The sequence below is a fragment of the Mustelus asterias genome, chromosome 5 (assembly GCF_964213995.1).
Source record: "Mustelus asterias chromosome 5, sMusAst1.hap1.1, whole genome shotgun sequence".
Taxonomy (NCBI): domain Eukaryota; kingdom Metazoa; phylum Chordata; class Chondrichthyes; order Carcharhiniformes; family Triakidae; genus Mustelus; species Mustelus asterias.
In genome coordinates this window covers 7,154,094-7,169,163 of record NC_135805.1, presented here as the reverse complement: position 1 = coordinate 7,169,163, position 15,070 = coordinate 7,154,094, and the positions used below count along the sequence as shown (strand labels likewise).

At 45.3% G+C, this 15,070-nt stretch overlaps 1 protein-coding gene across 1 annotated transcript in view; it reads right to left on the bottom strand.

Annotated features, from left to right (window-relative positions):
- The window catches only part of LOC144493944 (dynein axonemal heavy chain 8-like), a 1,661,706-nt gene that overhangs the window by 926,232 nt on the left and 720,404 nt on the right, over nt 1-15,070 (bottom strand). The window contains exon 31 of the mRNA XM_078213521.1: nt 6,542-6,574. Within this exon, the coding sequence (XP_078069647.1) occupies nt 6,542-6,574 (33 nt within the window). The remainder of the gene's footprint in view (nt 1-6,541; nt 6,575-15,070) is intronic.

Below are 15,070 nucleotides of genomic sequence, written 5' to 3'. Positions count from 1 at the left end.
GTGCTCAGCACTATGCTGCCGGACTCTCGAACAGGTTGCTCCCACCCTCCCCATTTTCCAGCATGGATCTCTCTGTGATGTGTCAGAGATTCATTCAGGTAAGTACGCCCCAAAAAATGGAAATTCTCCTGTTTTCCTGCTCGTTGGGTACTTTGTTTTTTTTGGGGGAGAATCCCAGCCACTTTCTCTATTACTCCTACTACTATTTTACCACTTTTCACTGGACTCTCCAACCATACCTTATATAATGGAACACAACTCTTTTCATCATGAATTCCACATATTACTACCATTTCTGGCAAAACTCCTTCTGAACTACATATCTACTCATCTCTCACCATTAAAGATGGACTTACTCACGTACTTCTTAAAATCTTAACTTCTTTACCTATTCCTCCTGGCACACATGAGTGAACATTACCCACAACTTTTTAAAGAGATCTGGAACTTTATCAAACAACCCCTGATGAGGCTATAAATTCTTTTGCATCACTTTCCTTTGCCACAATAACAAACCCCATTGACCTATCCTGTTTTATCATGTCCGTCTTCCCAATGCTTTTCTTAAACAACCCACACTGCGACTTTGTGTGACTACTTTATTACAGTGAAAACACCTAGAAATCATAGAAACCCGACAGTGCAGAAGGAGGCCATTCGGCCCATCGAGTCTGCACCGACCACAATCCCACCCAGGCCCTACCCCCACAAATTTACCCGCTAATCCCTCTAACCTACGCATCTCAGGACTCTAAGGGGCAATTTTTAACCTGGCCAATCAACCTAACCCGCACATCTTTGGACTGTGGGAGGAAACCGGAGCACCCGGAGGAAACCCACGCAAACACGAGGAGAATGTGCAAACTCCACACAGACAGTGACCCGAGCCGGGAATCGAACCCGGGACCCTGGAGCTGTGAAGCAGCAGGGCTAACCACTGTGCTACCGTGCCGCCCTGAGGCTTTTTATTTCTGTTCCAACCACATGGGTTTCCTTTTTAACTTGAGGTATATTGGGGCGATTCTCCTATCCCACTACACTAATTTTTTTTAGTGCAGCAGACTGGGAGATTCAAGCGGTGCCCGATTCGTGCAATCCTGCTAGGCGTCTGGGCCTGAGACGTCTCCCAGTGCCCAATTTCCGGCGCCATCAGCTCTGCACCGGAAATCAGCGTGGAGTCAGAGAGTCATAGAGTCAGAGAGGTTTACAGCATGGAAACAGGCTCTTCGGCCCAACTTGTCCATGCCGCCCTATTTTCTTTTTAAACCCCGAAGCTAATCCCAATTGCCCACATTTGGCCCATATCCCTCTATACCCATCGTACCCATGTAACTGTCGAAATGCTTTTTAAAAGATAAAATTGTACCCGCTTCTACTGCTACCTCTGGCAGCTTGTTCCAGACACTCACCACCCTCTGTGTTAAAAAAGTGCCCCTCTGGACACTTTTCTATCTCTCCCCTCTCACCTTAAACCTATGCCCTCTAGTTTTAGACTCCCCTACATTTGGGAAAAGATATTGACTATCTACCTTGTTTATGCCCCTCATTATTTTATAGACCTCTATAAGGTCACCCCTCAGCCTCCTACGCTCCAGACAAAAGAGTCCCAGTCTATTCAGCCTCTCCTTCTAACCCAATCCATCAAGTCCCAGTAGCATCCGAGTAAATCGTTTCTGCAATCTTTCTAGTTTAATAATATCCTTTCTGTAACAGGGTGACCAGAACTGTACACAGTACTCCAAGTGTGGCCTTACTAATGTCTTGTACAACTTCAACAAGACGTCCCAACTCCTGTATTCAATGTTCTGACCAATGAAACCAAGCATGCCAAATGCCTTCTTCACCACTCTGTCCACCTGTGACTCCACTTTCAAGGAGCTGTGAACATGTACCCCTCGATCTCTTTGTTCTGTAACTTTCCTCTGCGCCCTACCATTAACTGAGTAAGTCCTGCCCTGGTTCAATCTACCAAAATGCATTACCTCGCATTTGTCTAAATTAAACTCCATCTGCCATTCGTCAGTCCACTGGCCCAATTGATCAAGATCCCGTTGCAATTGGAGATAACCTTCCTCGCTGTCCACCATGCCACCAACCTTGGTGTCATCTGCAAACTTACCAACCATGCCCACTATATTCTCATCCAGATCATTAATATAAATGACAAATAACAGTGGGCAAAGCACTGAACCCTGAGGCACACCGCTTGGTCACAGGCCTCCAGTTTGGAAAACAACTCTCTACAATCACTCTCTGGCTTCTGTCAAGAAGCCAATTTTGTATCCATTTAGATACCTCACCCTCGATCCTGTGAGATTTAACTTGATGCAACAACCTACCATGCGGTACCTTTTCAAAGGCCTTGCTAAAGTCCATGTAGACAACATCAACTGCACTGCTCTCATCTACCTTCTTGGTGATCCCTTCAAAAAACTCAATCAAATTTGAGAGACATGATTTTCCACTCACAAAGCCATGCTGACTGTCCCTAATCAGTCCTTGCATCTCTAATTGCCTGTAGATCCTGTCTCTCAAAATACCTTCCAACAATTTACCCACCACAGATGTGAGGCTAACTGGCCTGTAGTTCCAGGCTTTTCCCTGCAGCCCTTTTTAAGCAAAGGTACAACATTTGCCACTCTCCAATCTTCAGGCACCTCACCCATGACTATCGATGATTCAAATATCTCGGCCAGGGGACCCGCAATTTCCTCCCTAGCCTCCTACAACGTCCTGGGATATACTTCATCAGGTCCGGGGGATTTATCTACCTTGATGCGCTTTCAGACTTCCAGCACCTCCTTCTCCGTAATATATACACTCCTCAAGACATCACTATTTATTTCCCCAAGTTCCCTAACATCCATGCACATTGATGTCCTTGTTGATCCTTAAGAGGCCCTACTCTCTCCGTTGTTACTCTTTTGCCCTTTATGTATTTGTAGAAGCTCTTTGGATTCTCCTTTGCCTTATCTGCCAAAACAATTTCGTGTCCCCTTTTTGCCCTCCTGATTTTTCTCTTAACTCTACTCCTACACCCCCTATACTCTTCAAGAGATTCACTTGATCCTAGCTGCCTATGTATGTCATGTGCCTCTTTCTTGTTCTTGACCAGGGCCTCAATATCCCGAGTCATCCAGGGTTCCCGACTTCTGCCAGCTTGCCCTTCACTCTAAGAGGAATGTGTTTACTCTGAACCCTGGTTGACACACTTTTGAAAGCATGTCACTTATCAGACGTCCCTTTTCCTTCCCACAGGTTCCCCCAATTAACTTTTGAAAGTTCCTGCCTGATACCATCAAAATTGGCCTTGCCCCAATTTAGAATTTTAACTTTGGGACAGACCTATCATTCTCCATCGCTATCTTAAAACTAATAGAATTATGGTCACTGGTCCCAAAGTGATCCCTCATTAATACTTCTGTCACCTGCCCCTCCTTATTTCCCAAGAGGAGGTCAAGTTTTGCCCCCTCTCTAGTTGGGCCATCCACAAACTGAATGAGAAATTCCTCCTGAATACACTCAACAAATTTCTCTCCATCCAACCCTCTAATACTATGGCTGTCCCAGTCAATGTTGGGAAAATTAAAATCTCCGACTATTACCACCCTATTTTTTTTTTTAGAAATAGGAGCAGGAGTAGGCCATCTGGCCCTTCGAGCCTGCCCCGCCATTCAACAAGATCATGGCTGATCTGAAGCGAATCAGTTCCACTTACCCGCCTGCTCCCCATAACCCCTAATCCCCTTATCGATCAGAAAACTTTCTACCCGTGATTTAAACATATTCAACGAGGAAGCCTCCACCACTTCAATGGGCAGAGAATTCCAGAGATTCACTACCCTCTGAGAGAAGAAGTTCCCCCTCAACTCTCTTCTGAACCGGCCCCCCCTTATTTTGAGGCTGTGCCCTCTCGTTCTGGTTTCCCTTCTAAGTGGAAAGAATCTCTCCACCTCTACCCTATCCAGCCCCTTCATTATCTTATATGTCTCTATAAGATCACCCCTCATCCTTCTAAACTCCAACGAGTACAGACCCAATCTGTTTAATCTCTCCTCATAAGCCACACCCCTCATCTCCGGTATCAACCTGGTGAACCTTCTCTGCACTCCCTCCAAGGCCAATATATCCTTTCGCAAATAAGGGGACCAAAACTGCACACAGTACTCCAGTTGCGGCCTCACCAGTACTTTGTACAGTTGCAGCAAGACCTCCCTGCTTTTATATTCTATCCCCCTCACGATAAAGGCCAACATTCCATTCGCCTTCTTGATCACCTGCTGCACCTGCAGACTGAGTTTTTGCGATTCGTGCACAAGGACCCCCAGGTCCCTCTGCACAGTCGCACGATGTAATTTTTCTCCATTTAAATAATATTCCAATTTACTATTATTTCTTCCAAAGTGGATAACCTCACATTTGCTAACGTTATATTCCATCTGCCAGATCCTCGCCCACTCGCTCAGCCTATCCAAATCTCTCTGCAGACTTTCCGCGTCCTCCACGCAATTCGCTTTCCCACTCACCTTCGTGTCATCAGCAAACTTGAATACCCTACACTCAGTCCCCTCTTCCAGATCATCTATGTAAATGGTAAACAATTGAGGCCCCAGCACCGATCCCTGCGGCACGCCACTGGTCACCAACTGCCAACCAGAAAAGCACCCATTTATCCCAACTCTCTGCTTCCTGTTAGATAGCCAATCCCCAATCCACGCCAACACCTTACCCCTAACTCCGTGTACCCCAATCTTCTGCAGCAACCTTTTGTGAGGCACCTTATTGAACGCCTTCTGGAAATCTAAAAACACCACATCCACCGGTTCCCCTCTGTCAACCGCACTAGTGACATCTTCATAAAAGTCCAGTAGATTCGTCAAACACGACTTTCCCTTCATGAATCCATGCTGCGTCTGCTTGATCGAACCATTCTTATTCAGGTGCTCTGTTATTTCCTCTTTAATAATGGACTCTAGCATCTTCCCAACTACGGACGTTAAGCTAACCGGCCTGTAGTTACCCGCCTTTTGTCTACTTCCTTTTTTAAACAGCGGCGTAACAGTAGCTGTTTTCCAGTCAGCCGGCACTACCCCAGAGTCCAGCGAAATTACTGCTAACGCATCTGCTATTACCTCAGCCATTTCTTTCAGTACCCTGGGATGCATTCCATCCGGGCCCGGGGACTTGTCTACCTTCAGTCCTATTAGTCTACCAAGCACCACCTCCTCAGTAACAGTAATTGTATTAAGGACCTCCCCTCCCACCAACTCTCGATCTCTAATATTAGGCAAACTACTTGTGTCTTCCACCGTGAAGACCGACACAAAGAACTTATTTAAAGTCTCAGCCATTTCCTCGTTTTCCACTATTAAATCCCCCCTCTCATCTTCCAAGGGTCCAACATTCACTCTAGCCACTCTATTCCTTTTTATATACTTGTAAAAACTTTTACTATCATTTTTTATATTTTGAGCTAGTTTAGTTTCATAATCTATCTTTCCTTTCTTAATCGCTTTCTTAGTCGTTCTTTGTTTTTCTTTAAAGCTTTCCCAATCCACTAATTCTCCACTATTTTTGGCCACTCTGTACGCATCTGATTTTATTTTAATACTCTCCTTTATTTCCTTCGTTATCCACGTCCGGTTATCCTTTTTCTTACAGTCCTTCTTTATCACCGGAATATATTTTTGCTGATTACTTAAAAAAATCTCCTTAAAAATCCTCCACTGTTCCTCAGCTGTCCTACCTACCAGTCTGCTCGCCCAGTCTACATTAGCCAATTCCACCCTCATCCTATCGTACTCCCCTCTGTTCAAGCAGAGGACACTGGTTTGGGACTCTACTTTCTCACCCTCCATCTGTATCAGAAATTCCTCCATATTATGAACACTCATCCCAAGAGGATCCTTCACAAGAAGATCCTTAATCCTACCTGTCTCATTGCACAGAACCAGATCCAAGATAGCTCGCTCTCTCGTAGGTTCTGTAACATACTGTTCAATGAAACAATCCCGACAGCATTCCAAGAACTCTTCCTCAAGCCCTCCACGTCCAATTTGAGTCGACCAATCAATATGTAGGTTAAAATCCCCCATGATTATTGCCGTTCCACTTTTGCACGCATCCATTATTTGCTTGTTTATAGCCCTCCCCACCTCTAAGTTATTATTTGGGGGCCTATAGACCACGCCTACCAGTGTCTTTCTCCCCCTACTATTCCTTATCTCCACCCACAACGATTCCACGTTTTGCTCCTTAGAGCCTATGTCGTCTCTCACTACCGTCCTGATATTATCCTTTATTAACAAAGCTACCCCACCTCCTTTTTCTACCTGTCTATCCTTCCTAAATGCCTGATAACCCTGTATATTCAGTTCCCAGTCCCGGTCACCCTGCAACCACGTTTCTGTGATGGACACTAGATCATATTCATTTGTATGGATTTGTGCCATCAACTCATTTACTTTGTTTCGAATGCTTCGTGCATTCAGGCAAAGTGTCTTTATGCCAGCCTTTATCTGGACCCGGTTTGTTGAAGCGCTACTAACATCTCCCAAGCCCTCTCCTCCTTTAGCTAGTTGTTTATTCACTATACTCCTGGCATTAGAGTAGGCACCTCTCAATCCTATGGTCTGACCTCTCCCCTTCTCTGTTCCCAGTCCACCTGCCCTCTTGCACTTCCTATAACCCTTCTCTGTTTGCGAGCTACCTTCCTCACTCTCAGTCACGTCACATTGATCCCCTCCCCCCAACCTATCTAGTTTAAACTCTCCCCAGTAGCCTTAGCCAACCTTCCTGCCAGGATATTGGTCCCCCTGGGATTCAAGTGCCACCAGTTTTTAGTATACAGGTCACACCTGCCCCTAAAGAGGTCCCAATGGTCCAGGAACCTGAATCCCTGCCCCCTGCACCATTCCCTCAGCCACACATTCATCCTCCACCTCACTCCATTCCTTTCCTCACCTTCCCGTGGCACAGGCAGCAATCCCGAGATTACTACCTTTGCTTTCCTCCTTCTCAGCTGTCTCCCTAATTCCCTATACTCTTTTTTCATGTTCCCTTCCCCCTTCTTACCCACATCAGCGGTACCAATATGTACCGCTACCTCCGGCTCCTCTCCTTCCCACCTCAGGATTTCTGGGACTCGCCCAGCGACATCCTGGATCCCAGCCCCAGGGAGGCAGACCACCATGCGAGACTCCCGCCTGCCTCCGCAAAATCGCCTGTCCGTCCCCCTGACTGTCGAGTCCCCGATTAATACCGCCTTCCTCCTCCTTTCCTTAGCCCTCTGAGTTACAGGGCCGGACTCCACCCCGGAGACACGGCCACTGCTGCTTCCCCCAGATGGGCTGTCCCCCCCAACAGTCCTCAGACAGGAGTACTTGTTATGTAGGGGCACTTCCACCGGGGTGCTCTCAAACACCCGTGTTCTACCCTTCCTGGCTGTCACCCACTTGGCCTCCTCCCGTGGGCCTGGTGTGACCACCTGATGATAGCTCTTGTCTATCACCTCCTCATTCTCCCTCACCTGCCTAAGATCGTCAAGCTGCAGTTCCAGCTCCCTAACACGGGCCCTCAGGAACCGCAGCTCGACACACCCCTCACAGATGTGAATGTCCGGGAGGCCAGGTGCCTCCAGGACCTCCCACATACTGCACTGCGAGCAACACACTGGCTTAACACTCATATTTCACCCTTTCTTCCAAGGTACACAGAGAAAAGTAAATTATAAATTTAAAAAAAGAAGAAACTCACCTCTGCTCGCCCTTTCTGCCTAAGCCCGATGAGCCAAAGCCCCTCAGTTCTCACTCAGCTGCCTCTCACTCCGCTGCCTGCTCCCAACGCTGCCCGTTAGATAGTGGGGCCTGCCTTTTAAACCTCCCGTGCACTAAAAAAAACTCAAAAGACCCTTCCCAGTAAACCCCGCGGCCACTGCCGGTTTCGCGCCAAAATGTAAAAATAATTAAATAAATAAATAACACCCGCAAAAAAGTACTTTAAATTAAATCTTACCCCAAAAATCCTGTCACCAGTCACACCTCTGCCTTTCTCCAAAGCAGTAAGAAGTTTAACAATACCAGGTTAAAGTCCAACAGGTTTATTTGGTAGCAAAAGCCACACAAGCTTTCGAGGCTCTGAGCCCCTTCTTCAGGTGAGTGGGAATTCTGTTCACAAACAGAACTTATAAAGACACAGACTCAATTTACATGAATAATGGTTGGAATGCGAATACTTACAACTAATCCAGTCTTTAAGAAACAAAACAATGGGAGTGGAGAGAGCATCAAGACAGGCTAAAAAGATGTGTATTGTCTCCAGACAAGACAGCCAAAGCAACAAAGAGGACTATCCCCCCAACTAACTGACTTACATACAACCTTTGACCCTCCCAGTAAACCCCACGGCCACTGCCGGTTTCGCGCCAAAATTTAAAAATAATTCAATAAATAAATAACACCCGCGAAAAAGTACTTTAAATTAAATCTTACCCCAAAAATCCTGTTTTCTTGAAGCTATCTGTAATCTCCTTACATATTTGCTCCTCAATTTCCCGCTGACTATTTGGGGACCTATAGTACAACCCTATCAAAGTGATTTCCCCCTTCTTATTTCTCAGTTCTACTTATATAGACTCAGTGGCCGAACCCTCGGATATATCCCCTCTCAGTACGGCCGTGATGCTTTCCCTCATCAAAAGTGCAACTCCCCCTCCTCTCTTACCTCCTGTTCTATCTTTCCTATAGCTTCTGTACCCTGGAACATTAAGCTGCCAGTCCTGTCCCTCCCTTAGCCATGTTTTAGTCATTGCTATAATATCCCAGTCCTACGTACCATCAATGCCCTGAGTTCATCTGCCTTGCATTAAAATAAATGCAGTTTAATCTGGACTTCCCTTGCTCTCTGTCTTGCTTTTGCCTGATCTGTCTGGTACTAGGACTACTGACACTGCCTTTACTAATTAATGTGCTCTCTTTAACTTCCGTGCTGTCCTCAAACTTCTCTTCTGTCTCCCTACTGCTTTGGATCCCACCCCCCTGCCAAACTACTTTAAACCCTCCCGAGTGGCTCTAGCAAATGTCCCCGCCAGGATGTTAGTCCCCCTCCAGTTCAAATGTAACCCATCCCTCTTGAACAGATCAGCCCTTCCCCAGAAAAGATCCCAATGATCCACAAATCTAAATCCCCGCCCACTGCACCAGCTCTCAAGCCAGGCATTCATCTGCCTAATCCTCCTATTCCTACTCTCACTAGCATGTGGCACCGGTAGTAGTCCTGAAATTACTATCTTCGAGGTCCTGCATGTTAGCCTTCTGCTTAACTCTCTATATTCACATTTCAGGACCTCATCCCTTTTCCTACCTATGTCGTTGGTACCAATATGTACAACGACCTCTGGCTGCTCACCCTCCCCCTTAAGAATGTCTTGCAATCGCTCAGAGACGTCCTTGGCCCTGGCACCAGGGAGGCAACACCATCCTGGAGTCTCGGTTGCGGCGGCCTGTCTGTGCCTCTAACTAGCGAGTCCCCTATTACTACTGCTCGCTTGCTCTTTGCCCAACCCTGTCCCACAGCAGAACTAGCTGTGGTGTCACAGGCCTGGCTGCTGCTGGTATCTCCCCCTGACAGGCTATCCCCCTCAACAGCATCCAAAATGGTACACTTGTTTGAAAGGGGAATAGACACAGGAGATTCCTGCACTACCTGTCTGCCTCTCCTGGCAGTCACCCATCTACCTGCCTGAACCTGTGGTGTGACAACCTCCCTGTAACTAGTGTCTATCACACTCTCTGCCTCCGGTATGCTCCACAGTGCATCCACCTGCCGCTTCAACCGAACAATGCAGTTTGTGAGGAGCGGCAACTGGACACATTTCCTGCAGACAAAGTTGTCAGGGAGACTAGATTGCTGCCTAATTGCCCACATCTGGCAGGAGGAGCATTGCACTGCCCTGGCTGCCATATTGCCCTTATGCAGGTAAAAGGGTAAAAGAGCTGTATTATATATGCAGAAACTGATTTTAATGCAATTTAAATACAATTAGCAGGCCCGGACTGAAATCTCCGGGCCCTATAATCCCTCCCACCCGCTAGGAGTACTTCATTCCAGTGGGGTTTACAGTAGATCCCCACTTGCAGGGAGCTGGCAGCCTGACCACACAGGAGTGAAGGGGGGGCAATTGAGGCCCCTCCAGAGGGGGGCATTGGGGGGGTGCCCCCTGGACACTGCCACTTTGGCAAAGTCCCAATGTCCAGGGGTACTTGACACTGCCCATCGGGCTTGGGGCAAATCCGAGGGAATGAGGCTGAATGGAGGTTGGCCAGCAATTGATCTGGCCAGCTATCGGGAAGCCGGCAGACAGGGGCCACAGCGCAGGCGCCGATTTCGGTGCTGACAGATTGGCGAGCATGCAATGGCCCGCTCAGCACTATGCTGCTGGCCTCTTCTGCAGGGATAGGCCCCACCCACAGCTATTCGACGCGATTTACACTGAGGCAATCTGCAGTGCACAGAGTGTGGGAGATCCTTTTTACACTCCCACGAAAAAAACCCAGCATGATTTACTCCAGTTTTTACGGGAATTCGACACTTAGAATTTTTTTGGGAGAATTGCCCCCACTTTCTTTACTATCTTCCATGATAGCTCTTTTGGCTTTACTACCTGGAAATGTTTTAATTTTCCCAGTTTCTACCACTCCAAGTGTGATTATATTGACCCACTAGAAAGCTTTTATTGAAACAAACTTTATGTAACAACACAGTTAAAGTGGAACTAAAGGAATTAGCATAGCTTTTGCCAATTAAAATAATTAAACATGACAAGGTATCATTCTTAACTGCTAACTATCTCTTTTAGTTCCAATTTAAGCATTATCCCTCCACATAAGCACTAAACTCCTCTTCAGAATCAGTTAGCAAGACACACAGGCTTGCATAAATTTCCAGTTCTCCAGCCTTTTAACCCCTCTGGACCAGGATACAGGGAGACACCTGTCTTCTGTCTCTCAGGCAGCAGCCTCCAGAGGAAGACATGTCATCACACAGCCGATTGCCCGTGGCGAGAGAGGGAGAAAACATTTGCCTTTTGCAGATCTCTGGAAAGGATACCTATTTTCTGGCAGGTCCCCAGACTTCAATTTCCAGAAAGCAAGAGAGAAGAAATTGAGCTACTGTTCTTTTCAAATTCAAACTGCAACTGCCTGCTTTTTTTCTCTCTCTAAGCCTAGCTCCACTCACTCATGGTTTTCTTCTTAATGAAATCCTCCTCAGAAACCCCAGGGAACAACTCTAGGAATAACAATAATGCATTAGCCTAGATTGAAACAAACACCCCAATAATTAAGGGGAAAGCATTATCACATTCCATTTGAGAAAAACATTCAGTCCCTTTCCCCTAACTTGTCCACATAATCCTGCACATTCTTCCTTTCAGATAATAATGTTTTGATTTACCTTGCCTCCAAACACACACTCAACCAATGCATTTCAGATCCCAACCACTCGCAGTGTGAAAAATGTTTTCCAAATGTCACTGCTGCTTCTTTAGCCAATTACCTTAAGTTTGCATCCTCTTTTTCTTGATCTTTCCATCTATGGGAACAGCTTTTCCCATCTGTTCTATCTAGACTCCTCATGATTTGAATCATACCTCCTCTCAGCATTCTTTTCACCAAGGAACTTATTCATCCTTCAAAACATTCTCTTAAATTAAGCTTTTATAAGCAGTAATTGCCAGGAAGACTTAGACAATCCCCTTTTTGTTTAAGAAGGGCTGCAGGGAAAAACCTGGGAATTACAGGCCAGTGAGCCTAACATCTTTAGCAGGTAAATTGTTCGAAGGTCTTCTGAGAGACAGGACCTTCAGGCATTTAGAGAGGCAAGGACTGATTAGGGACAGTCAGCATGGCTTTGTGAGTGGAAAATCATGTCTCACAAATTTGATTGATTTTTTTGAAGGGGTAACCAAGGAAGTAGATGAGGGCAGTGCAGTTGATGTTGTCTACATGGACTCTAGCAAGGCCTTTGACAAGGTACCGCATGGTAGGTTGTTGCATCAGATTAAAACTCACAGGATCCAGGATGAGGTAGCCAAATGGATACAAAGTTGGCTTGATGACAGAAGACAGAGGGTGATTGTAGATGATTGTTTTTCAAATTGGAGGCCTGTGACCAGCAGTGTGCCTCAGGGATCAGTGCTGGGTCCACTGTTATTTGTCATTTCTATTAATGATTTGGGTGAGAATTTAAGAGGAATGATTAATAAGTTTGCAGATAACACCAAGATTGGTGGCATAGTGGACAGTGAAGAAGGTTATCTAGGATTGCAATGGGATCTTGATCAATTGGCCCGTGGACGGATGAATGTCAGATGGAGTTTAATTTAGATAAATGTGAGGTGATGCATTTTGGTAGATAGAACCAGGGCAGGACTTACTTAGTTAATGGTCGGGTGTTGGGGAGTGTTATAGAACAAAGAGATCTAGGGGTACAGGTTCATAGCTCCTTGAAAGTGGAGACACAGGGGATGAACAGGGTGGTGAAGAAGGCATTCGGCGTTCTTGGTTTCATGGTCAGAACATTAAATACAGGAGCTGAGAAGTCTTGTTGAAGTTGTACAAGACATTAGTAAGGCCACACTTGGAATACTGTGTACATTATAGAAAGGATATTATTGAACTAGACAGAGTGCAGAAAAGATTTACTAGGATGCTACCGGGACTTGATGGTTCGAGTTATGAGGAGAGGCTGGATAGACTGGGACGTTTTTCTCTGGAGCGTAGGAGGCCGAGGGGTGAACCTATTGAGGTCTATAAAATAATGAGGGGCATAGATCAGCTAGATAGTGAAACTATTGAGGTCTATAAAATAATGAGGGGCATAGATCAGCTCGATAGTCAATATCTTTTCCAAAAGTAGGGGTGTCTAAAACTAGAGGGCATAGGTTTAAGGTGAGAGCGGAGAGATACAAAAGGATCCAGAGGGGCAGTTTTTTCACACAGAGGGTGGTGAGTGTCTGGAACAAGCTGCCAGAGATAGTAGTGGAGGCGGGTACAATTTTGTCTTTTAAAAAACATTTAGACAGTTACATGGGTAAAATGGGTATAGTGGGATTATGGGCCAAACGCGGGCAATTGGGACTAGCTTAGTGGTTAAAAAAAAGGGCAGCATGGACAAGTTGAGCCAAAGGGCCTGCTTCCATGTTGTAAACCTCTATGACTCTATGACCTCAAGTAGACAGACAGACAAATATATGGTAATATCCCCTAATGGAAAATAAAAGGGCAGGAGAAATGAGATGGAATATTTGCAAATTTGGTCCATTTCAAATTTCATGCATGGACAGGTACATGAGGGCTGCTCTCTGCCTTTGTCTCCCTGTGGAATTTTAGGCCATCATTGTTTTGGATTTCTGGATCTTATTAAAAATGTGATGTATACAAAAAATTCCCCTCAATATTCAGGTCCAAATCTATGTCATTCTATAACCTTGTCTTTGTATTGGCTGTCAGATCATATCTATTAATTTGTAATTGCGCTATCAGTTCATCTGTTTTGAATGCTGTGTGCTTTTAGACATAGAGCCTTTGGTTTTGTCCTATCTTTGTAGCATCGAGTCTTATCTGTCGATTTACTCTTAGATTTGTACTCTCTGTCCCTTCCTGCCATGCTCTGTTTATCATTTCACATAATAGTACCTTCATGTTTTGCCTTGTCTCTACTCTTTGGTATGCTACATGCTCCAAAATGTTATCCCTTGCTCCACTATTAATTTCAAAACTCCCTCTACTTCTATAGTTATTCGGAGCTAATTCAGGTCAGAAACTCCAAAGTGTTTCATGAAATCCGCCTGGATCATAGATTTTGCACTTCAAATGTGGCTCGGGTATGCAAGAGATACTTCACTTCAAGTATGATTCAACTGACCCACTAAGGAGCTTTTATCAAACAAATTTTATTTAAGAATACAGTTAATATTTATAGAAAGAAAATTGGCAATAATTTTTACCAATTACAAACTAAAAAAACAACCACAATATTGTATAACCCTTAATAGCGAAACAATGTTCAACCAAACAAATCCCATAAACAAAATCCTTGTCACAGGTTTAACAGAGCAAAATACAAATGCTCACGTGATGCTGGAACTTAGTCCTTTGGGTGGAGAACTGAAACTCTAGCCTGAATTTTACCGCCACGCCTGCCCAGAATTAAGGCGTGCATGGCTCACGGAATGGAATTCTCTGTTGGCCTCGGGCAGGATTTTACGAGCCGTACTCAAGCGAGGTCGCAAGATACCAGCCTCTGAGTTCCCTGTTTTTTCATTTTAGCAGCCCTCTGGATATACACACATACCAGCGTTAAGTTAAAACAGTTTCGCAAAATACCACGGAGAGAGAAGCTCTAGGCAAGCAAACCACCAACAGCAGATTTTCCACTCCAGGAAGGCCTGAAAGCATTGTTTTCAGCTAGCCAGAAGACTCTATAATCCCAGGGAGAGAGAGAGAAACACTGCTTTCGATCTGATGTTCACTCCCTTCTAAACTAAAACTGAAAAATGAATTAAATGGAAAACCAAAGCTGTTATAGCTGCAGAGAGCATGAATTTAAAAACAACCATTTCTTAAAGGTACACTAACATCACAATCAGCCCCAGCATGGTTCAGGTGTAAACCATCCCAATGCTGCAGATCCCACTTTCTCCACTGCTGGTGCCAATGCCACACGAACCAGAACCCACTTCTCCCACACCAGTCTTTGAGCCATGCATTGAATCCTTTAATCTTATTTGTCCTATGCCAATTTTCAGGTGGTTCTGGTAATAATCCAAAAATTATTACCTTTGAAGTTTTGGTTCTTAATTTGGTGCCAAGCTCTTCATACTAATTATGCAGAACCTCCTTCCTCATCTTTGATTTGTCATTGACCTACACATATCACAATCGCTGGATCCTCCCCTTCCCACTGCAGTTTTTTCAGACAGAGGGTGGTGAGTGTCTGGAACAAGCTGCCAGAGGTAGTAGTAGAGGCGGGGACAATTTTATCTTTTAAAAAGCATTTAGATAGTTACATG